This window comes from Fulmarus glacialis, unplaced genomic scaffold (genome assembly GCF_000690835.1).
Source record: "Fulmarus glacialis isolate BGI_N327 unplaced genomic scaffold, ASM69083v1 scaffold47689, whole genome shotgun sequence".
Lineage (NCBI taxonomy): Eukaryota > Metazoa > Chordata > Aves > Procellariiformes > Procellariidae > Fulmarus > Fulmarus glacialis.
The window spans coordinates 7,904-32,766 of NW_009233503.1; the positions used below are offsets into that span (position 1 = coordinate 7,904).

A 24,863-nucleotide genomic window follows, 5' to 3' on the forward strand; every position below is an offset into this window, starting at 1 on the left:
AGTTGTTTGGTAAAAGTTTTTTTAACTCTTTATCTACTTTCTGTTACCTGTCTGCGCAGAGGGATTCGCTTTGTCAGCTTATGGACAGCGGGCTGGCTGCTGAAATCGGGCTTCTTGGTGGTGTTCTTCATGCGACACAGGATGACTGTCAGCACCATGCAGGCAATTAAGAAGACCCCTATGCAGTAAATTGCTATTTCCAGGTAGTCTGGAGATGTCGGATATTCTTTTTCTTTTTCAGGAGCTGGATTGGAAGTTTTTAGGAGGGAACAATCATGCCACAGAGTTAGCACACAGTAAAGCATAGTTCAGTATAGTGCTTGGAACAACTTGAAATGGTAAAATATTAGCAATTCTCGCAGTGGCTGTGTGACATACAGCATACTGTGAATGTTTAGGCCATCTTGCAATCTGAGAGTAATTCCTCTTTCTAGATCACTGCTTTCACTTCTCAATTTGCCATCGAGTGTGAGCTTGTGCATGTATGCATACATATATAGCCAGAGACATGTGTCTGCCTAGATAGGTAAATACATATATATTGAAATATTGGATAATCAAGCATAATTTTAGGGGAAAAAAATGAAGTGTTCAAACTAGGCTCAGGTTCATTTTGTTGCTCAAGTCAAACTTCAAAAGCACTGTAATTTTTTTTAACCACATAAAGACACGTCTAAAGATAAAATATTGAATTGGCTAACCTAAAAGAAAAGTGTCTCAATTGGCAAAAGACATTTGGGCTTGAGTCTGCATTGCCTGCTTATCCAAAATTTTCACTGGGATCTCAAAATACAGAGGGAAGGCAGGATGAATCGGTCCCTCATCATGTTTCTAAACTCAGGGATTTCAAGAGTGTTTTGAGACCCAGCTGCTTAACTCGCTGTGGTTCACACCGGGTGCCTAATGCCCCTGAGGTCCTTTGAAGAGCCCAGTGTCGGATTAAAAAGCATAACGGAAGCGAAAGCTGAATTGCTAGCAATACTTTAATTAATGAGTCCTCTTTTGTGAGGACTGCATATTTCAAGTAACCTCATCAGTGGTTACCAGTCTATGAGATTAGATTTTAGAGGGAGTGGTTCTACATAGCTGTTACTCTGATTGAAACCATTTTGAAATTATCTTCAAGACAGTTATATGTGCAAACACTGTCCCTAATCCCTTATCTGGGATTCATCCCCCGGATAAACAGCATTCCACAGCTATCAGCGGTCACTCCACAAGCAATGCACATTCAAGCTGAAATTTTCTTGTGCCTCATTCTAGGCTTAAAATATTTCATTCAAGAAAATCGGTTAAAAAAAATGCTGTTCAAGCACTTGCAAAATGCAAACACTGCTAGCAGAAGCAAGCTCTACACAAGTACTGCTTTGCCTGCTTGGTGACAGACCACGCAGGCTCGGTGTCCACATAAGAGTGAGATGTAATAAAGTTGCCTTGTTCGATATATTTTAATAAAGGGTAAGAAATTATCTGCAGAAAGTGGGAACATTTCACTCCCGTAATATGATCCTCAGCAATATGCACATGCAGGTTTTGTACCTTTTTACTTAGGATTAACAATTAATAAATGGTAAGCACAAGATGACCCAGCAAACCTCAGGTGGTTCATGTTTTTTCAAAGGAACTCCTAAGGCAGCTGCCAACAGTTATAAATGAGAAAATTTGACTAGTGTCAAAACCAACTACGGTTACATCTTCTAACAGCTGATAACAATTCTCAGGCAACAAAGCACATTGATGTTTGTTTCTTTTAAGGACAGAAACATCATCAACCCCAGAACAGCAAGACATGCTTTGCAGTAAAAGCAAATGACTACTTGTTTTCTTAGAGCATGCAATGTTTAAAGATGCACGGAGCCGATTCCCAAGATATGGAAAGCACTGCTTCTGCACACAATCCATTGGCATTAAAATTAGAATTTGCATAAGAGATTTGGATGATAGGTAAAAGTGAATTTAAGCACACTAAATAGCTCAGGTATTTTAATGAACCAGTACATGACTGTGGCCAAATTAGTCCGAAAGCTTCATAAGAAACTTTGAATTTCCTCCTCTTGAAAAAGTTTACAATGATTAATGTGCTGATTTTCAGTTATCTCACTGAAATGCTAAGGAAATGCAGTTCTTTAGCATTTCTGATGAACATTGAACAGATGTAAAAATATTTTAATTAAGTGCAATAGCCACCCCCACCCCCCCTTTGGTTGTTGTTGTGTTTTTGGAGCTGCAAATACCTGACAAAACAATTCATTGGCTTGAGACAACTGTGTTTAAAAAAAAAAAAATCATTGTAAAAGTCCTTTTCTGAGACAGAAGCCGTGCTAATTCTGCAGCAATCAACAAGGGGAAAAAAAAAGAGGAAAAACCACAGAAAGAGAGCAGTGTATACCTGGCAGAACTGTCAACCATGCAGTGTGAAAGGATATCCCAATAGAATTACCCGCCAAGCATGTATACTCCCCAGCATCCTCAAAAGTTACATTCCGTATATAGAGAACCTCAATTTCTTTGTCCGTGGTGTTAACACCGGCAGCCTAGAAAAAAAACAAAAGAGGGAAGCAAGAGAAAAAGCTAGACATTGAGAGAATTCTTGTGGATAGGGAGATGGAGCCACAGGGCTTTGCACTTTGTAAAGGCAGAGGTGTAGAGATGCAAAGCTCCTTCCCCATCCACAATCCCTCATCCAAAAGGCGTTTACCAACAGGTCCCAGCTCACCTCAGAAAGTAATCAACACCCTTCACCAGACCTAAACTCACCACCTAAACATGCATGCAATCAAATGACATGGAAAAATTAACCCACAAAGCTTTTTTTTTCTTCTTCTTTTTTAATAAAAGAAAGTTGAAAGAAAAACAAAGAGAAAACAAAGTAGGACAGAATGCAGGATCCTTCACATGTAGTTACCTGTTTCAGAGGAAAGAATGTACTATAAACATATACTCTGAAAGGATTAAAAAAAAAAAAAAGGCAAATTCTGCTACAAAAGACACAACTTAGTAGCTGTCTTAAGCGGTGTATGGTCCTTGCATCATCCATTGCACTACACTTAAATGTTGTACGTTATGCAGTCTTGCCAAACATCATTTTAATCTGAAGTCTGGTAATATTTGGTGGTTTACTTAGAAGCACAGTGGAAGGTATCTCAGCTCTTGTTCAAAAAAGATCAATTGTGGCTCTCAGAGATGTGGAGAAAAACTGGACCCCAAAGATTCAAGACCTTCAAGGAGACAGAAATAAAATATCTTTTTCTAAAATCTTAGAGGCTGAAAAAAAATTCTGGAAGTGTTTTTTTCTGATCTCCTTCCAAACTTGCTAAATTTCTGGCTTGACAAGTCATTAAGCACCAAACCAATCAGTGTATCAGTGATTATCCAAATTCATACAGAGTAAATCTTAGACCTGAAACTTTCCAGCTGTCCCAAGAAGGGCACAGCATGGCATCAGTATCAAGGTCTCTATGACAGAGATTTAGAGAAATTATTGTTTGCTGGTTTTTGTCTCTGTTCCATTCAAAAATGTTACTTTGAAATACATGATGAGGAAATAAACATATTTTTACCAGACCATCTTAAAGTAAATTTAGTTATGAGTTGTAGCCACATCGTTGCCAGTCTTTTTTGTTACTGATGGGTTATTACCCAGTTAATAATGGGTGAATAACAAGTGGAAAACCCTCCCACCCTGCACAGTCGCAGGTGACGTGGGAAGTTGTAAGTGACTAAACTGATCTGACTTACGCTTCAGTGGTACTTATGTGAACATTTCATATATATATACACACATATGTGTATATATATAAATATACACTAATTAGATGGTAATTACATTATTCAACGAGTACCCTATATGTGAACTGCAAAGTATGCAGAATTAATAACAAAACTGGACGTAAACACACAGACACAAAGACACCAAACACGAGAGAATAAAGATCAGCGTCAGAAACCAGCATTTATGGTACACACAGAATATTGTGGGAATTTTTCCATGGCTGCTGGTGTAATACCAGTTGCATCACCGAAGGAGGATTACACATATACCACAAGGCCAAAGAGTTATCCTACAAGCTGCCTGCAGTCTCCCAAAGCACCATTTTTTCCAGCTTCTACATCCAGCTTGCTTTAAAAAACGTTGTTACCTTGTATACTTGGCAGAACAGAGAGCCAGGCAGACTGGTTGGCCTCCCCTATATAATTGGAGACCTTACAAATATATTCTCCAGCGTCCGCCTCTGTCACATTGTACAGTGTCAGCACTTCAGCATTGGAACTATTTATCCCCGAATGCTAGAATAGACCAATAACACAGGAGAACAGTGTCACTGCTGCCCAAAACGGACACCAATCTATGGTCCCACCACCAACACGTCATAAGAATACGCCTTCCACTTCATACAGGCATCAGCGTCAAAACATTGAGGATTTGGGGTTTCTTTGGGTTCTTTGTTGTTGTTTGTTTTTTTTAAAATCCAAAGCATCACACGAGGAGTTAGAAAACAGCAGCATGGGGTGAAAAAGCACCTGGGCTGGTACACCGGCTGCGTGAAACAAGATGGTATAGAGCTGGCTGTCCTGCCTGCCAACGCACTGAGTTTTGGCAATGCCACCCATTTCGGAAAACTCTGGAGTTTCCTTGGTCAGGCTTGCTCAAAACGCCTGCCGGCAGGAACAACACCACCAATATGTGATCAAGGCCTTGGAACAGGCTGCCCAGGGAAGTGGTGGAGTCACCATCCCTGGAAGTATTTAAAAGACCTGTAGATGAGGCGCTTAGGGACATGGTTTAGTGGGCATGGTGGTGTTGGGTTGACGGTTGGACTTGATGATCTTAGAGGTCTTTTCCAACCTTAATGATTCTATGATTCTATGATTCTATGTCGGTGAAAAACGGACATCTCTGCGGGCTCAGCATCCAGAAAAGCCAATTCTGCCAACGAGCTTTTGGCGGCAGGTGTCATGTTACTTTGAAATAAAGAGGCTGAAGAAACGTGAAAGAAATGGAGCAGATTGTCCCAGGTATGTTTTGGATGCGTTCTACCCATACATAAATGTCAATGATGTTCTTTAAGAGGGTTTTCATTTTTTTCTGAATAAGTCATGCCTGAAACATTCAGAGATAAAGGACTTCACGGAAGTCAAAAAGAGCAAAACAGTGTCTATGAGCTGCACAATTAGCATTTAGACAATCAAATGTTTATCTAACTCATTATTTCATTTGTAACATAAACACTTCCATTTTCAAAAGAAGTTCAGATCTCAAAATTCTTGGATTTACATCAAATAAATTCAATGCTTTAAAGAAGTCATCACCATCGCCAGCATCTGTAAAGCCTCACCTTTAAAACCTGAAGATACGGCAGTCCATCTGGTCCGTATTTACTGCCATTCTTCTCTACATGTTTTATCCACTGAATATGAGGTTGAGCATCGCTGTAGACTTTGCAGACAAACTCGACGTCACCTCCGACGACTGCAGAGGCATTTGCTGGAAGGCCAGCTTGGAGGATGGGCCTGTGCGGTGATCGCTCTGTTCGGGTGGGGAGGGGGAGCGAGAAGGAGCGAGCGAGCAAGAGAAATAAAGATGCATAAATAAGCAGAGCTGCCAAGAAAACTGTAAGTGAACTCGAGCCAAAAAGCCCTGTAAGCCTGTTGGCTGACTCCTCTGAAATAACACTGCAGCCAAAACGTTTAACAAAAACTACAGTTCAAAGGAGATGACTTGAGCACTACACTTGTAATATAAAGAATAGCTATTTGGGGGGAGGGGAGAAACCTTGCTTAAAAACTTTAAGCATTTTTCATAGTTCAACTCAGCAAGAATTAAGTAAAATATCTTTCTTTTTTTTTTTTGAGCTATTGTAGTAAGTACCTCTGAGTTTTGAAACATTCTAATTGGACTAAACCTCCACAAATTAGGAAGAAAGATTATTGATTCATTTTAAAAACCGATTAATGTATTAAAATAAACCAAAGGGAATTTCTCAAAACTAGCAGCAGAAGCCTCAGCACTGAAACTCCTCATGCAGGGTGCACATACCAGACAGCTTGACTTTTCAAAACACTGTGATGAGTACTACCACGATAGCTGCTCCCTACTTTACCCAGACACAGCAGCAGAAATACCAGTTCTTTCTTATTCTGAGCAGGACACAGGGAAATACAGAGTTCTCTGGAAAACTACAGTGTATTTAACATGAGCCAATAGAGCCTTTAATCTATGGACTTGCTTAAGCATTTATCAGATGTTCTTGGTCAAGCTTACATCACTGAATATAGCGAGTGCACCCTGTATCACCTGGGTATCTAAAGAGCCACTACAGCCAGTGTTCCCAGCCCGATTTTGTGGATGCGACATACACAGCCTTTGGGCAAAGCACCGATGGGAGCCTCGCCCTCAGCTATGACAGCGAAGCAGCTTTCCACCACCCTCACTAAGCCTGATCTAAAAGCTGCTAAAATCTTCTGGGTGGTGGGCAGGGCACGAGCCCAGCTCCCCAGCTTCCAGGGCCACCGACAGCCTTTTATTGCTGGAAAAGACAAGTGGGCAAAGCATAAAAACTTTTACATTCACACATCGCACAAGAGAAAGTCCTCAAAATGACAACCCTGGTTACCAAATTTTTTTATTATCCAGTGAGCACGATGGACAATACCTCCCTCCCCAGAAAACCTTCAGAGAGCTGCAGTTTCATCAGCCTAGCTGGGAACTCACCGCCTTCTTCATGCAAACTTAACTCTGTCCGATTCTTTTTATAAGAATGTAAAGTTAATACTGACCTACATATACTTCCAACGTACGAATTAGAAGTGAAAAGCCCATTGCCCACCCCCAGCTCCAGCCATCCATTCTCCCCTGCTCCAGGAATTCTTTCGAAGATAAGTAAAAAACAACGGACCTAAATATTTATTTTTAGAGGCTGTACACTGTAAAAGCTTTGACATTACGAGCCAAATCAACTGAATTTCAAATCAAGCGTTCCTTCTTAAACATACTAGTTTCCAATAAACTGTTTCACAAGCAAACATCGCGAGTGTAATAGCAAATAATGATGCCCATGGAACAATGGGATCTTTTATACAGTCCAATATATTTGGCATGCGGCAAACATCTACTGGGAATTTATTCACTGAGGCTATGCTGGCAGCGTACTACAAAGCAGCAGTCTTATTTTACTTGTGGCAAAAGTGCATTTGTGTTGCAGTTATTAAATTATTCCATGGCTATGTGTGTCATTTTCAAAGATCTAGGAACAGTTTAATATTTTTTAATTTGTAAATTACAGTAGAACATATGAATTACTGTTTTACAGTTCTGGAGAGAACTTTTAGTTTCTCACCTTATACTAAATAAGCTCTAATTCCATCTCCCTCGCTCCTTCATTTGGGTACAAAAACAGCAAGCAAAAATCTCTCTTTAATAGAAACCTTACACCATCTTCCAAAACTTATTACAGCTGCCTTCAGTATAAAATGAAACCTTAGAGAATGTTATTTAAAATGTTTTTTAGAAGTCAGTAGGCCTCATGTTTCATTTCTCCACATCAGGGTTTGATTTCCTTTGTGACCTTACTCTCTGCCCTTAAACAAACCAGAGAATGAGGCCTGAAACATCTTGGAAAAGTTCCTACTATGCCAGCATCAACACACGAAATGTGTTTAGTTTATCCCGATAGCCATCAATGATTTAATCTTTTATTGATGACTGTCAAACGTTTCCTCTACCAAAAAAGAGGAGGTAAAGCAAAGAAGTAAAAGCAAAGTTCTTACATTCTTGGTCCCAAATTCCTTTGAAAAAAAATCAAATTAAGTGCGTGCATATGTATAGGCAAGACATTTGTGAAATTTCTTCTCTAAGGGTAATGTGTTAAAAACAAACTTTAGTTGCCCTCCGACATATGGAGCAACAAACAGCGTTGGTCAACTCCCCCGCTTCAGCAGAAGGGAGTATTCCTATGCCCACACAGGCAAATAGCGCAGAAGAACATCACCATCGTGATGCAAATTCAGCAGGGTTTCATGACAATCCTGGAGTCCAAGGACCACAAGAAATACACTCAGTATTGGGGGAAATAACTAAATATGGAGAAACTTCCACTAATTACAAATGACCAAGTATAATTCTGTACAGTATCATTTCTTGGAAATAGTCATTTCAGGATGCTGTCCTGTCTTTCCTATTTCTCTGCAAACCACACACACCTAAGGACTCTGCTTAAGCATAGGTACTGTCAAAACCATACCTTACATCACTATTTCACATTTAAATTACAAGCCTTACATCTGTAAGCAGATATCATCACTCAAACAACTGGCTACAGTAATATTAGATGGAAACGGTGTGTTCTTTTTTACTAAGGACTAGCAAAAGAGTCAAAGCTGCCTTTAAAAAAAAATCTTAGAGGCTGGTGAAACTAATTTTATCATTAGCCTTACATAAGCTAATAATTATAATCAGGATCGTCACTAAACTATAATGACCACATACATCTCTAGTTATTTAATTCAGACAAACAGTATTTTCATACAAAACAAATTGGTAACCAATCTCATAGCTCTGTAGCCCTACTGATTTCAATATTCCCCTTGCTCATTAATATCAAATTGAATCAGAACCTCAAGAAATAAATCTTTACTATTTGATCACTGAAATTTTAGTGTTTCACAGCTAACACAACACGTTTCAAAAACAAGTCAACAGCATATGCTATAATGAGAAAATCACCCCATAGATTAGCTGTCTTCAAGCATACCAAAACACTACATCATAAGAACCATAAAAAAGTAGTAGATACTAATTTTATTACCATAAATATTAGTTACTCAGCGAACAGACACCAGCTTGCTTTCTCCAACCTGCAGTTTAGATACAAAACCAACATCATCCCCATTTGAGGAGTCAATTGTCTACAAAAGGCAGAGCGAAAATGATTGCTCACGTGAGGAATATCATATTCAAGGCTACAAGCATCTAAATTTTACACCGCCATAAAAGTACCCGGGGCTTGAGCAATTCTGCTTGCTTATCTATAGACAAACAGACTCGCGATCTGAAAAGACGACTGACAAAGAGACCTGCCCAATGGCTTAGAAGAAACTGTCATTTAACCTGTTAAAGTTAAAACTTCAGAATACCTTCCTCCAAGAGAGAAAACTGCAAAGAATCCAGCAAAGCTGGAAAATTCCAAGTTTCTGAAAAACTGGCACAACGGAAGGAGCTTCCCACGAAGCTCCCAACCCTGCAGGACACCTGGAGATGGGTGGGAGCCCATCCCTGCCACAGATGATGGAGGGAGAAGTGACTGGAAGAACTATCCTGGAAATGACTACTGGAGCCCAGACACTTCACAAGGAGTCCTGAGAATTGGCTCTTTAAGAAGTTTAAATCCCTGGACAGGTGATTCCTACAAAAGGGCCTCATCTCTCTCCCATCCTTGGCTTTATCTCCTCCAATTTTTTTTTGCTGACCAGCTGCAGCCAACACAGAGGCAAATCAGAGAGAGACAGGAAAGTCACGATGCAAACGTATGAGGTGAAGACGCTGGGGTATGGAGGTGGGTGATAGGGACCAAAAACCAAGTTTCACAGCCGACATAGCCCAGAAGATGCGATCCCACCGCTCCGGTCCTAGTGCGGGGGGTGCAGGCATGGAAAAACAGTGGGAAGAGAGGCTGCTCGCCGAGCACGCCGGCGGAGGGAAGATGTAGGGCAGGATTTGCTGTTGCCAGAGGCCGAAGTAGAGCGTAATTGTGACTGAAAGAGTGGCTCTGCCGCTACTGGAGTGCCTTGGCAGGGAGAGGAGACAATAACCCCGGAAGGGGTGAGCTCTGGGGCCCATCCCGCGGCCAAGTCTCCTTAGCAACCTGGCTGTGCCAGGGGCTGAGAAGAGCTCTGGTAATTGTCTATCCAAGCCCTCCTTGTCACCCTAGCACAGACAGTTCAGGACCTTTCATGGGAGCTAAAAGCCAGAACCAAAGCCCATTGAAGTCAGGGGAAAAACTCACATGGAATTCAATGGGCTTTGGATAAGGCATTTGATTCATTTCAAAAAAAATGAAAACTACTCTTATTTTCTCCTTTTGAATGTACTTGTTTCCTCTCCTTGCAAATGTGTGATTCAAGTGCAGCTTAGGAAAAGAAAAGCTGAATAGCAAATGCAAGACCAAACATGAGTTCTGGGGACAATGGAGAGATGCTCAATGAAGGGGAGGGAGGGTGGGAGAAAAGAAAAAAGTTACCTAATTCTTTTCCACAATTTTTAATTAGACACATTTATCAGAGTCTTTAATAGCAGTTTTGAAATGTTACAACTCCTAAGGAGTGGCCTTGATGGCTGCCACTGTGAAGCTACAGAGGGCTCCCTCAAATGATGCCTCTCGGTGCAGCATCAGTAACTGTTCTGGATCGATAGCCCCTGGTAGCGGTTCTGCGTGCTCAGTCATCGCTGAATGAAAAATGAAGCCGTTCCAGCTGTCCCTCTGCTTAACTGAAAACACAGACCTGCCATGCCCTCTTCACTTGCCCTGGTCAGCACAGCACGTTCAGCTCTAGTTGCTTATTTTGCCTGACTCTGAGCGTGGGAAGTCCTCAGCAGCAGGCTGGACCCTGTTCGGTGAAAACACTGCCCATTTCCAACCATCTTCCTTCTGGTCGTGCAACATCTGTTGCTTTGGCAAATGCTAATTAGCCTGTAAATTATGGGTCTCAAAAGCATCCTACAGTGGTTTAGGCCAGGCTGTAATCACAGGCTCTTGCCCTGTCTTTGGCTTAGCGTCCCAAACTTGCAAGACTGACTCTTCAGCCTTAAAAAAATCAATCATGGCCTTTTCATCATACACTTGGACTGAAATATTTCTCCCCCGTGTTTCAGTACACAGCACTCTCCCACCATTTCCACTGAACCGGGAGGTCCCTGAAGGCCACCGAGCTCAGGGAGCAGCACTGCTGATGGAAGAACATGTTGCTACATGGCTCTGTCCCCAAATTAACTCATGTGTCCTCCCCTATCCAACAACGCGTCACGTCTGGGGATTTCCTTGGCAGGTACTTTACAGACAGATACGCATCTGCCCAACACATCCCTCACACCAATCAACTAGCCCACAGACAAGTCTTGTGGAGTGGGAAGCCAGGGGTGTCACCCATCTCCGGGACACCCAGAGCCCCCCCCTCATGCCCTCTTCCAAACAATACCCACGGGATTGCCAAAACTGCTCCAACAGAAAATGCAGTTATATGGTCACTTCTCAGGTGACTTAACCGCTGCCTGGCGTTGACAGGAAGGTGAAACCTCTCAGGTATGGCTCCAGCTTCCCACAGGGCCCAGTGCACCCCGTGCCACCTCAAAGCTGAAATATCGCTTCTTCTCAGAAGTGGCACTAACGGCCATTTCACCCACAGTTTGAGGGAAACAACTCTCTCTACCTGTCTCTATGCTCAATTTTTGGCATCCCTGTTGAGACTGTACACATACATACTATTATTGCTGGCTCTGATGATGGTTTTTGGTGGTGTGGATACCTACCACCGGGTAAAGGCATTTACTAAAGCTACTGGGCCAACCGCAGGATATCAGTCTCTGATCACTACTACCTGTTAGGGCTAAATATCAACCGTTAAAAGAAAGGTTAAATCCTTATCAATCTCTCACCCTTCAGTGAGTGAAGACCTTTCAAGTTTCTATCCTGCTCTAGCTGACAGCAAAGGAAGCAGTTTGGAAGGAGAAACACAAGGATCACTGTCTCTCATGAAAGATCCCACCTACACGAGCTGCACATCTGGCCTCAGTTCACGAGCACTCAGAGGCTGGATTAATTATTGCTCTCTGAATTAGAGAGCTCTTTTGAGGAGAATTCCAGGAGCAGGCAAGGCATGAGGAATTGCAACTCAGATTTCTCTATAAATCCAGCATTATCCAAGTTCATACAAAGGACCCGATTTGAAACTACACTTGCTCTCCGTACCCCTCGGTGGAGTGGTGTAGGAGGGGTCTAACCAAACAGATGTCAGAGTCCCCACAGGAATTTCCTCCTTCAAGGTAGCCTTCTATACACGGGCCAAGCCAAACCTTCGCTTCCTTTCTCCAGCAACAAGCAATTGCTTATGGGGGCCTGTGCTCTATGAAACGCTGGAAGGAAAACACTGCTAACTCCACTATTTGCTCCATGGCGTGGAGGAGTAAGGTTGAGTGCTGGCGGCTCTTTCAAAAGATCAGAAACAACTGAGCAGGTGTCGGCAAAACGCCTCTACTAATTAATGTCATACACTATATATACGTGAGCCAGGAGCTGAGCAGCTTCTACCAGCTGCATGTCAGTTTGGTTTCCTTTCTGCGTAATATGAAGCACTGCATGTTGTTTATAGCCAATTCAGAAGTGCTGCTGAACTGTCATGTTCCATTTATATGGACATACATACACACCCCTCAAATCATCACTTCCTAGGTAATTTATACACGCCAAGGTGGCATTCATTGCAAGCTAGGGACAATGTTCTCTTCCCAAACGCTGCAAAATCAGAAGATGTTTTAGGGCTACAAGAAATAACAGATCACTGTCATTAAACACTGAGAGAGAAAGACCATCCCTGGCAAGAACACTTGATAAAGAACAGGAGCCTTTCAGGCAGACTAGCAGAATAGCTTATGGATCAGACCAGCATTACCAGTGCTGATGAAATCATGCCTTACAAATTTTGGCACCTTTTATCAGTAGGCATTAGCCAACAAATGCTCATACTATTCAGTGTTCCTGTACAGCAGGAGTCTCCATGTATAGCATTTCCTATTGGCCCAACGCTACTCAAAGAAGTCATCTCGGTGGCCAAGAGCTCAAAGGGGTGTCGCTGCAGCTGGAGCTCCTGGCCCTCACAAGGGAACCCGGCGAGGCCCGCAGCAGCACAGGGGTCTGCTCGTGCAGATGGGAGTGAGGGACTAATCTCCATAACCACTTTCTAAAATCCCTCTGTCCTCAAATTTATATAAACTTGAGGCATTTCTTTCTGCCGCTGTGTCACACACTTCATCATTGCTAACTACTGGGCCCAATCGTCCATCTCTGCTTTGGTTTGTGGACCAGTATCAGCAATTAGCATAAAGTGAGACAGCAGGGAACCAGACTCCACATACTCCCTGCTGTTACTGAATACTTTCTCAAAAAATTAAACATTTTAATACTGACTATTACAGAATTTCAGTTCTAAAGGTTAAAACTTTGTCACAGACACCAGGATCAGGCAGCCTCCTACCCACAGCAAAGCCTTTGCCACCCCATCCAACTTCCTTGCACCACCCAAGCCCTCCTACTTACCAAGGCCAGCTGAGTAAAAGGCAATGCCTTCTTAAAATCTTTTACAGAGACTAATCAGATGTATTCAAACTCTTTGTCCTTGGCTTCACCACCTTCACCTCCAATTTGAAGTAATGGCACGGTTTCTCCAGCAGGCAAAGCTCCCACTGATGTTAGCCCATCTGTCTTTTTGGATAGCTCTACAGCATAGCTTCAGCTTGCTGTCCTATGTGCATTTTAGCTAAAATTCATCTTCACATAACACCTTTGCAGCTTAAGTTCATCTGCACACCACTTTCTCATATGGCAGCAAGCCGGGGAAAAGAAAGCAAGCAAGACTGACTTATTTGGCTTGATACAAAGCCCGTTGATGTCAGTGAAAACAGTAGGGGGGGCGGGGGATCACAATCAGAACTAGTTAAAAGCGATCCTTTCAAATCACACGTATATCAGAGGGCTAAGAGAGACAGGAACATCCAGCAAGCCCAGGGCTAAGGCAGGCAACATGAAAGCTCTTGTTTTAAAACGTGAAATTATTAACCGGGTTTTAAGACCTTTAAAGTCTTTAAAGCAAAGCCCTGTTGTGAGGCTGACACAGCGTGGGTTTCATCAGCCCCATGGAGCACAAAAAGTCACAGCAGCAAGAGTTGTACAACGCTAATCCTGGAGCTCGCTTGCAGTATTCCTCACACAGTGCATGCATAAGCAAAAGTTTCATACATGTCTGAACAAAGAGGGGAGAGGCCTTATTTTGGTTTGAAGAAAACATGGGAAACAGAACAATGAGGAGCTGAAAATCTCATTGAAATTCTTTAAAGTGTGCCCTAAAAGAAAGAGGCTACAAGAGTATATGAAAAACAACTTGTGATTTCTCACAGACAAGTGGTAAATTTTATTGTTTTGGCCATTTCCAGAGACTGCATTAATTTTTACGCACAGAGATATCATCCTTTGTACTGTGCACAGCTCCCAGCACTCAGCTGCTTTATAATAACCAGAGACAATGCTGGGGTCCAGCATCGCTGGACTGGGCTCTCCAGTAGGCTCTGCCAAAGGTTTACCGTATGCCTGGCAAAAAGCATCTCTCCCACAGGGATGATGTCCTCTCCCAGCTGCAGTGGGTTTAACTCACCGGTGCACCCAGCAATGCTATAAAGCACACAGTGGGAGTTATTATTGCTGTTGTTATTGTGACCTGACTGCGTATTTTTCATCCTCCAAATTTCCTTTCCTGAAAACAGTTCTGCCTTTAAAGTAAAATGGAAAAAAGATTATGTAAACCTTTAAAAGCCCTCTTATATTTCTACACTTCTCCCCCTTTTCTTACGCAGCACACTTGCTCTATTGAGGAACGCAGGTGAAATTATCGGAAGGACCGTGGTATTCTGCCTCCCCTGCTAGACACAGCTGACCGACCATACCTGTGCACAGGCTCTCAGGGCAGGAGAGAAGCTCCCGCTCCCAGAGTTTCAATGCTCTGGGCTGGACCATCCTGGCTCAGCCTCAAGACATGTCTACGTTGGACCTCACTCAGCCTTCGGGCTTGCCTCCCCGGTGATGAAGTTTGCCATCGTGTGGTCCCATGTCAGGAGGGGAGATGTCCCTCCATCAGGATCACACTCATTTCTGCAATCCATAACCTGTTCTAAACATTGGACCAGATGCTGAAGACGACTGCTCTTGGGAAGACCCTGATTATATATACATTTGTCATTGTATTTCAAGTAATTCAGGTAAATCCAGGTAAAGTTTGCAAGAAGATGCAAGAGCTTTCATAGCAAGCACTTAGGCTGGCCACGCTTAGACGCAAACTCAGTGCTCCAAAGCAAGAAAGTTTTTCTCCGTTACCCCTCTGCACACCACTCCTCGCTGCACCTATTCATCGGCAGATTTATATGCTGTCCCCCAAGCTCTGGCTGAGCACCAGGTGACAGAAGTGCTTTCTGAGAAAATTTCACTGAAGGGGGGGCAGGGGGAAAGTCATTTGTTGGAATATTCATTCAAATGTAGACATAGGAGGTTTTCACCAACACTCTAGACAGTGCGTTAGCACAGATATGAAAGGAAACGTACATTTAAAACCAACTGCTGAAATGAAATTCTGTTGCTCAGTAATGTATATAATCCAGCCTAATAGCAGAAATGATGCTGCAGATATAAACTCTAACCAACACACGCATATTCACTTGTAAAGGCAGAATACAACTTAAAAGCAACTATTTTGATCACCTAATTTGTGACGGTGATTAAAAATCCCTAAAAGTATATATAATTTTAGACTTTCACAAGCATCTTGTAAAAATGGTAGACTAACCTTATTCCAACTAACACATCATCACATTGAGTTCTTCACTCAGCTCAAGTTCTGACAGTATCAGTGTTTTTCTTTCATGAACAGTCAAAAATTTCAACATATTCATGCAACCTTTTAAAGAGCAACCTGAAAAAATAGTCTTAATATTTTATATTTACAGAGCAGTTCAATATTCAAAAGTGCTTAACAAACTATGATTTTTAATGTGCTTTTAAATTATAATTAAATTAGATTTCACTTTATTTTTATGTTTAAATGGAACAACTGCCATTGAAGCTGCACCATGGGTGCAGTAGTAATCCAAAGATGACTTAATGACTTAAAGTCCTGAAAACCTGTAAAATACAGCCACCTCTGGATTTCAAGTCACACAGTGGTTTGCAGAGCAGTGGGAGGAGAGGACACCAACATGAAGGCTGCAAGTGCAACCTTTTCTCTAATAGCCACAGAATTTCACGTTTTACTGATTTGTCCACACTTTGGTACTGCCAGATCTCTCGCCCCCTTACCTATCCCACCCCAGTACCCATCCCTCAAGGTTCTTTCTCTCCTGCATCATAAACCTCTAGGAAGAACCCCCCACACCCTTTTACTCTTATCTTCCCAGTGCCACCAACCCCAGCCTCAGCTAAATACAGTCATACACAACCCCCACTGCCCACCACTCCAGTCTACCACCAAGTGCCATCTCCACCCACTTCCACCTCTGCTACCTCTCTCTTAATCTTAGTTTAATCCCCAAAACCACCAGTGTGGTGGTCTCAGTTAGGATTCATCTCACCCACCACGGGCAGCTATCCCATTGCAGCCATGGGGTTGTCCCACCTCTGCGTTTCCTCCCATGCGCAGGGACAACATGAAGAAATACAGGTGCAAAATCCGCATTAATAAGGCAGTCATGATTAACAACCTTGTGTTTGCCTTTAATATGGTCCGTTCATCCAGTCTGTACCACAGTTCATTTACAATTTTTCTATACTTGTGATAACTCAAGCTTCCCACCCCCTTTTTTTTTTTTAAGAGGACGTAACTTTACCAATTTACACTGCCAATTTTTTCAATAACAAAATTGTTGAGAAAAGACTGGACCAGGTCAAAAAGCCCCTCTGATTAGGCACAGACATGGCTTTCGACACGTGCCAATTGCACATTTAACAAGGCAACAGTCTTGTTAGCATCTTCAGACAACTTCTGCAAATTCCTACTTGCATTTCCACAAGTAGGATACTGCACGAATTAGAAGGCATGATTAAAAATGATAATAACAGAGCTGAAACAATATCCTGTTCATCATCCATCAAAAGAAAGAGAAATACCTGCCTTGGGGCTGTAATAAGACAGAAAGTGGGACAGGGAGACCAGTTCTCCCCCAGCAGACTCTGCAGGAAGCATTCCAAACATGACAAATTCACTGTTCACCCAGCAGATGAAGTAATGACACTAGTATTTGTCCATAAAATGTAATTTAGCCAGACTACTCCAATGAAATCAGAAGCTTTAACACTATAAAACTAGGGGGTTGGAATATTTTTACCTTATTAAGAAAGGGGGGGAAAAAAAAACCCATAAGCTTTCATTTTCCCTTAGCTGAACCATCACACTGTAGCCTTTGTTTTCAGGAGCGAACCGCACAGCCTCCAGCACTAAACAATCTGCGTAATTTCTTCTCAGATGCACACACCTTGCCAAAAGCTTAGTGCCAGGTGTAAAGTCCACACTCGGGCTTATCAGCACATTAAAAAAAAATCTTCTTCCTTCTCGGCCTAACCAAATACCTGAGGGCAAGCATCAGTGTGGATTCCTTCATGCTTTCAGCCCCTGTCTCATCATGTCCCATGCCACAAGCGCTCGGGTGAAGACGTCAAGCCAAAGCTTGTCCATGTAAAGAGCCAGTCAACAACGACAAGCACATCTGCCAGCAATGCAAGTTTAGGCTTGGTTGTAATACCTACACTTAACTCCTGCCAGACATTAGTGATGCAACGTCCAAGGCATGTATTTAGTTGGTGTCAGTTCCTTTTTCGTATGTAACCTGAGTCCTAAAAATAATTCTCTGGAAATTAAGGAACGTACTATAGTTAAGTCAAACTAATTCTGAAACTTTATTTCGACAAAACAAGCCTTGGCAAAAAGCAAGTAACAATGCATATGTTTTTATGAATTCGGGAATGACAAAATGGAAACATGTCTTTAAAAAAAAAAAATATATGTGTCCGTGCCATGTTCGCAGCTAGAGACTCTGTGAGCACATGAAAATCCAAAAATAAAACTGAGTAGAAACAAAAGCAAAGTTTTTTCTTCTGCCTTAACTAAGGGAAATATAAACAATGAAGTATCAATAGTAAAAAGTAGATTTTTTTTTTTTTAACAACGTGCTGTAAAAAGCAAGAATAAAATTCACCCTAAAGCCTTCTAAACATCCAAGAGTTCAAAATAAAAGTGGTTTTTTGCACACCCATCAGTAAAACCACTCATACATGAGATTTCTGGGGCACAAGCTTTAACCTGAGAGTCATTTAAAATGCTTCCCGGATGAGAAGTTATTCTCACACTGTTTTCATATGAAAATACAAATGACTGTTAAGGGACAACTGCGTGGTACTCTGCCACCTCTGGAGTTCACTCCTCAGTAACGAGAACCAAAGGCATGGCTATTGGGTAAATTAGAAACTGGTCCAAGTACAGCTAAACTGGCTGCAAAAAGACTTCTTTTGAAAAAAAAATATTTGTAACAAGTGATGTTCATTTTTATAGTAAACAGCAGGGTCTTCTTACACATTCTTGGAAGATGTGTCGTGCTATGGCAGTTGCTTATAAAACCCAGTAAATGAGGTAATGTGCCAAACTTCATCTGAAACCAAACCATCTTTTGTTTCCCTGGTTGATGACATTAAATAGGACAGAAATGGCTACCTGCACTAGGAGTGTTCAAAGACTAACCTTTTTTTTTGCCATTAAAATATAAATTCAATTAGTTACTTCCATGCTTAAACAGAACTGCCGCTGCTGAAATTGTATTCTAGCGATAATTGCAATCCAAGAGTGATCTAATTATATACAAGTCTCAGTGGCTGCATTCCCACGTTGCTTCCTACAACCCGGATTCACTACAATACAACTTATAAGCGAAAACCACATCGTTTGCAATCATTCTCCCTTAAGACTACATAACTTTATATATGTTTAATGAGAACGGAATTTAGTAAGCTTACTATAAAAATGTGAGTTTCTACCTACCGTTAAATACAAAAGAATAGAAAGGCACTTCAGCTGCATGTAAAAAACCAGCTGATGGGCTAAACTGTACAAGGGAAAGAACATTCTTTTAATTAAGGTACTGGATTAGGATTCAAGTACCAGCTTTACTTTTTGGCTCTGCCACCAGCTTCCTGTGTGACCCAGGGCAAGAAATTGCATCGCTCCACAGCTCGGGTTTTCATCTATAAAATGGACAGTGACATTTCCTTCTCCCGGTCTCTCTGCATTTCGGTCGTAAGCAGTTACTGTGCGCTGGCACGTTGCCTTGGACGGTAAGTATCCGATATTAATTGAAGCCTCTGGGTAGTACTCCAAGAAAAAGCTAAAATCGACTCGTCTCCCCTTCACAGGATCCTAACGGAGTTTTGTATCGCCACCATTTACCGCTACTGCAATCTAACACATTTGTATCCCTGAGCAAAGCCCTGCATACAGCCTGCTTAAGCTCCTGTTTTGAAATGGAGGAGGAGGAGAGAGGAAAAGGCAGTCGATTGGGGTATCCCGAACATCTAAAGAACAACTTTGTCCAACACAGAATATCCTGGCCAACTCGACTGGACAATTCCCCACTAACGCTGTCAATGTGCACAAGTATCCTGCGCAATACAGAGGGGCTGCCAACGACTTGCTGCTTTTTTCTTCAGTATTTTCTACTCCCATTGTAAAAAATTCAGTGCAACGGTTTTGCCAGGTTTGTAAATTTGAATGAGACCATCTGAGCTGAGTTGACTATTTTAAGAGGGTTCTTGCAAGTAATTACAAGGTAAAAACGAGAATACTTCACACCTACATTCTGACTGAAAACTACTCAGCCCTGCTGGCTCCAGGCTTTTAATTGTCAAAAGAGTTCAAGGTTTGGAAAGTTATTGGCATCAAGTAATACTGGATATTCCTAACTAGCATTGTGTCATTATTTGGCACGATTTTTGCTGGGATACCTCCCAAATCTGTGACATAATCAGAGGGTTCTCTACATTACACCATATAGTCAGATGCTCATGTTAGTGTAATATGTTACCATGTTTAATACCATTTGCTATTACTTACACTTAATCAACTCTGGAACCAGTTAAACCATATAAGAAAAGCAATTTCAGAGGCTTTCAACTGACAGTTTTCCACACACAACTTGATCTAAAATTACGACCTGAAGTTTGTAAGATGCGGTCTACATACGCAATTGCCTCTAAATAAACAACCATAACTCTCCACAACCCTGTGGGAACTGAAAATTCATATGAAAACAGGAAAAAAAAAAAAAAGCACAAAATTAACTTCTGTAGAACTCTCTTAACTAGAAAAACTGTCAGAGTTTCCCCTTCTGGCCAGTCTTAATTTACTGCTTCAGCAATTTTATGCCCAACCTTCACAATTATTACAAGCTTTCAGCAACACAGAAATGGCTGAGCTCTCTAACACCAAGCCCCCTTTTAGGTTAAAGTCCTAATGCAGTATCTCTTGAAAGACTCACAGTAAATTCAACAGAGGTATCTTAGGCTGCGCATTCCCATACATATGTTTTCAAAGTAAACTAACAATTACACCCTTTAACTCATCAAATTCAATTCAAAACGGAAGTAAAATGATTAAGTACGCAGAACTCCAAAATAAAGGTCGTGACTTGCAAAAGTCACTTTTGGACTTCTGGTTTCCTATCTCACAGGGCCCAAGCATCAGAAAATGCTCAATATTCACCCAGAGAAAATGAGGGCACCTTTGGGTGCCATCAGCTGGGTATCCAGCACCCCAAATCACTAGTCATTTTTGAAAAAACTCATTATTTACTTTTCTGCCTCTATACAGGCAAGGAATAGACATTTAAATAAATGACATAATCCTTATTACCATTCCATTCATTCATGCAGGTCACTATAATTTACTGCCAGGAAAAATAAACTTCTGCATAATATTCCTCAATGTAAGACATTCAAAAGGCTCAAAGGGGGAGAGGAGGTGCGAGGGCTTCTGACAAATATTTGCTCAAGTGACCGCATCATCTATGAATACATTTGCTAGAAAAAATGGGTGAAGAAGTTTACGGTCAACATGAAACATGCCAGATTGGGACTGGGGTGGTAACGAGGAAAAGGAGCAGGGGACAGAGAAGGGAAGGGGAATTTTTAACCAGTTTTGTTTCAGCAAGGAAAACTCCCAATATTGCAAAACTGGCTTTTTCCTCTCATGTAGCCTACTGAAAAACAGTTTTAAGCAAAACCAAAGTTGAGCCTATCTAAGCTCCCTAAAGGATTAAGGAAAAAAGACCCAAACCCCAAAAAATCTCCTCTGTAAATCGAGCCTCATCCCTGGCAAGCCCAAGCGAGCAGCCCGCGCCCTCCAGCAAGGTGCTCAGCAGAGGACAGAGGCACGCAGAACACAATTTACTACCATCTCTGGCAGCCGTTGCCGCTGCACCCTCCATAAACTTTGTTTAAACAAGTGTTCAAACAAAAATGGCTTTGCCAGTCGCTCGGTTCACCTCAACAATACCCATACCTCACTCTACTGAGGATAACAAAATATTGCCGGGGCTATAAAAATCTTCACTGCTTTCAGTGTTGACTACCTAAAACCAAATACAGGTGAGCTGGGTGGTTCACAGACTGGCTTTGAAGACTTAAATGTATCGGGGCTGGTGGTAGGGCTTCAGTCAGATGGCATCCCCATCACAAAGCTATCTTTTTCCTCCTCTGCTCCATGAAGGCTAGCTCTCACTGGCATTTTCGTGGGGAATGTTTTAATTTCTAGATGCCCGAGAAGCTGACACTTGTTTTCTTTTGGATTTGGGGGTTTCCACAGATTTAAGTGGTCCCAGACAAAATACTTCTAAATACTTTTTAATACTTTTAAAAAGCATCCAAAACAATGCGAGAGATGCATTTTTATTGAAGCAAAAACCAATCAAGAAATAGGGAAATGAAAATTTTGTCACTGTTTTGGTCATATAAACACAAACTCACGGTAAGATTCTTCATAGAAGATAAGTTGGGCTGTCAGTCACCAGCCAAAACCAGCTTACAATAATCAAATTCATTTTTGCTTTCAATACTGATTGATTAAAAGTTTTATTCACAGAGCTTGTGACACTCACAAGCCTGGAAAGAGCAAAGCCCATTCAAGACATACTTCAGATACTGCAGCTCAGATCCCCAAAGGTACTACCAGCAGGTCCTATTGTAACAGCCAAACTGCTTACTTTTGGACAACAATGCCTCCAGAGTCAATAAAACTGCTCACACCCATCCAGGCTAATCAGCAAGAGTAGGGGTGAATGGAATTGGTTCCTGAGATTTCAAGCCCTAATTTAGCTAAGCACTTAAATAAATACGTGTAAGCCTTATTAAAGTCAACAGGGTTTTGGTATTATTAAGTTAATATTACTAAGCATGTGCTTCATAGTCCTGCTGAGTCACAGCTTTGCTACTACTAATAATTCAGACAGCTTTTTAGAATTCGTCCTCAAGTAAAAAATTTCTTCACAATTTTTTTCGCCTATGTTCCAGGGGCTCCCCATAGCCCACGGAATGGGCTAAGGTCAGATCTCTGTTATACTGCTGTGAATGCAAAGTACCTTTCCTGAAGCTCCAGATGTCTGTTTCACCAAAGTCAATATCTAGCTTTTCATTAAAAAAAAAATCGTTTCAGCTACAATAACAATCCAAAGGATCACTTGACAGTTTTCATAACTGCAGTTATTAAAATTTGTGTTAGTACTGTTGTACAAGTAATAATTAAATTGTAATACTAATGATTAAGATTGCATCAGTATTTATTATTTGTTCATCATGGTAAGCTTGTAGGTGTATCACAGCAACAAGAACTCACTTGCACATATGGATATTACACCTTCGCCAAGGCATGGGTAGATTGGTCCTACAGACACGAGTGAGACAGATGAATATATAGTTATGTAGCAATTAGTTATGTAATGAAATCTTATCTTTAGACTACTGTGAAATCATCTTCAAAATTAATGCAAAATGTATCAGCTTAGTTCTAAATGTTTTAATAGAGAAACTCATTAATTAAAAACATCATCTTACATGTGACAGAGTTTTACTTACCAACAACGTCGAGATGGTACGTGTGATTGATGGATCCGTACTGGTTTTCCACTATGCACGTATAATTTCCTTTGTCGGACGGGACCACGCTCTCCATGATGAGACTCCAGTGCTGGTTGCGGACCTGGCGAGTTGTAACCAGAGAGGTTGGGAACTTCACTAGCATAGTTCCACCCTCTCCCCCTCCAAAAGAACTGTTTTCTGAATAGTTAATCTTTTGCAAACCATGTTTAAAAGCCTCTTCTGTGCTCATTCGACAGTTCTGGACACTGAAATACTTTATTTATTCCTGATCAGGTACAGCACGGCTGCAGTAGTGAAAGGTTTCACACATTCTGCTATGAATTTACCTCGTCCCTGATCTGAGCACAGCAGACGTTGGTGCACACTCAGTCCTACCAGGCTTAGGAGGATGGCACTAATCAGCACCAGTTGTCTTACCAGGCTTTACCTCTCAATCCACTCTAAAGCAAATTCACACCCTCAAGATATTTCCCATCTATCTCCAAACAATCATCTGATAACATTAACTACCCACCAGCAATATGGGATGGATATGATCCCCTAACATCTAAGGCTCTGTCTTTCTCTAATAGCTCAATTACACAGCCCGCATTTCGGAGAAACAAAGTACAGAAGGGCAATGTTTGGGATCCCTCCCACAGACACATAAAGCGGCCACATCTCTGGGGTACCACAAGAAAGAAATGAAGATGCTGCGTCATGAAAAATGCCTGAAGAAAATCTTCACGGAAACAGAGCATAAGGATATACATTTATTTCATACAATCCTTCTCAGACAGAATGTATGAAAGGTGCTGATTCTGTTCCCATTTGAACTCAAAAGGAGCAGAAAACAGGATCCAGCCCAATACTGGAAGGATATAGAGTCATCCAGTACACATATATATTTCCTGCATCATAAGTTGGCTCCCAAAGTGACCTTTTGCTGGCTATCCACTAATCCCTTGTTTTAGCATTACATTTTTGACAAAGCACTCAAAGATCTTAACATCATGTAGCTGTAATATACAACTTTTAAACTGCAAAGTACATATTTTAGCAAATGGAATAAAAATACAATCTGGTACAGTCATTTTAATCAGCCAAATGGAAAGCAGTAATTCAGTGCAGTACACCAGAAAAATTTATGGACCATTCAGTGACACTTCCAGTAACTATACATTCTTAAAAGATCATTACAGCTATAGGTCTGAAATCCTGCTTCGTGCCTGACTTGTGTAGGTCCTTATCCAGCAGGAAAAGGTATGCAGGGCTGCGTCCCCGGCGCCAAGAGCTTAGCTCTCACACTTGCTGGAGATAAAAATGCCTTCAGTTCAAAGCTTGGAAGAAGAGAGTCCTCTCTGTAAGGGGCTCCTGGCTTTCCTACTCCCCCCAGCTAATAACTAGCTCATTAGCTAGTTATTACTATTACTGTCCAATTATGGGCTAATAATATCAGCTAATGACTGGCCGAGCGGGCTTTGAAAAACAAAGAAAATGTAGATGAGACTCCAGCAGCAGCTGAAGGGCATGGATGCTAATCAAATGTCGCAGAAATGTGTGACATGACCCCAAAATCTCCAGCCCAAACTTACAGCTCCTCTCCCCAGTCCCCCGTCTTGATGGTATACATCAAAACTATATATTGATTTTTTTTTTCATGCTATGAAGAGCTAAGAAATAAGCTTATACAGCTAGAAAGAGTTTATCAGGGTTATTTTATTGTGTTGTTATTCTGCTAAGCAACCTTGAAAGTCAAAGTTTGAGTCAGGAAGAATTACCGTCATAAAACACTGGTAAGTAACAAATACAACAGCTACATATTTTGAATATTTTACTTCTTTATGAGCTATTTTGGGGGAGACTTGGTCAAAGTGACCTGAACTTTTTGCCATTACAAGTTACATCACACTTCTCAGAATCAGAGCAAGTGTTTTTAACCTA

At 41.5% G+C, this 24,863-nt stretch overlaps 1 protein-coding gene across 1 annotated transcript; it reads right to left on the reverse strand.

The window, feature by feature from the left end:
- Positions 1–47: 47 nt before the first annotated feature.
- Positions 48–23,082, reverse strand: LOC104072101 (fibroblast growth factor receptor 2-like; the record flags this gene model as incomplete). The annotated part of the gene is made up of 4 exons (XM_009585334.1): positions 22,917–23,082; positions 5,337–5,527; positions 2,390–2,534; positions 48–244 (listed from the first exon to the last, which is right to left on the reverse strand). Coding segments are annotated over exons 1-4 (699 nt in total), but the record flags the coding sequence as incomplete, so codon positions are not given.
- Positions 23,083–24,863: the final 1,781 nt, after the last annotated feature.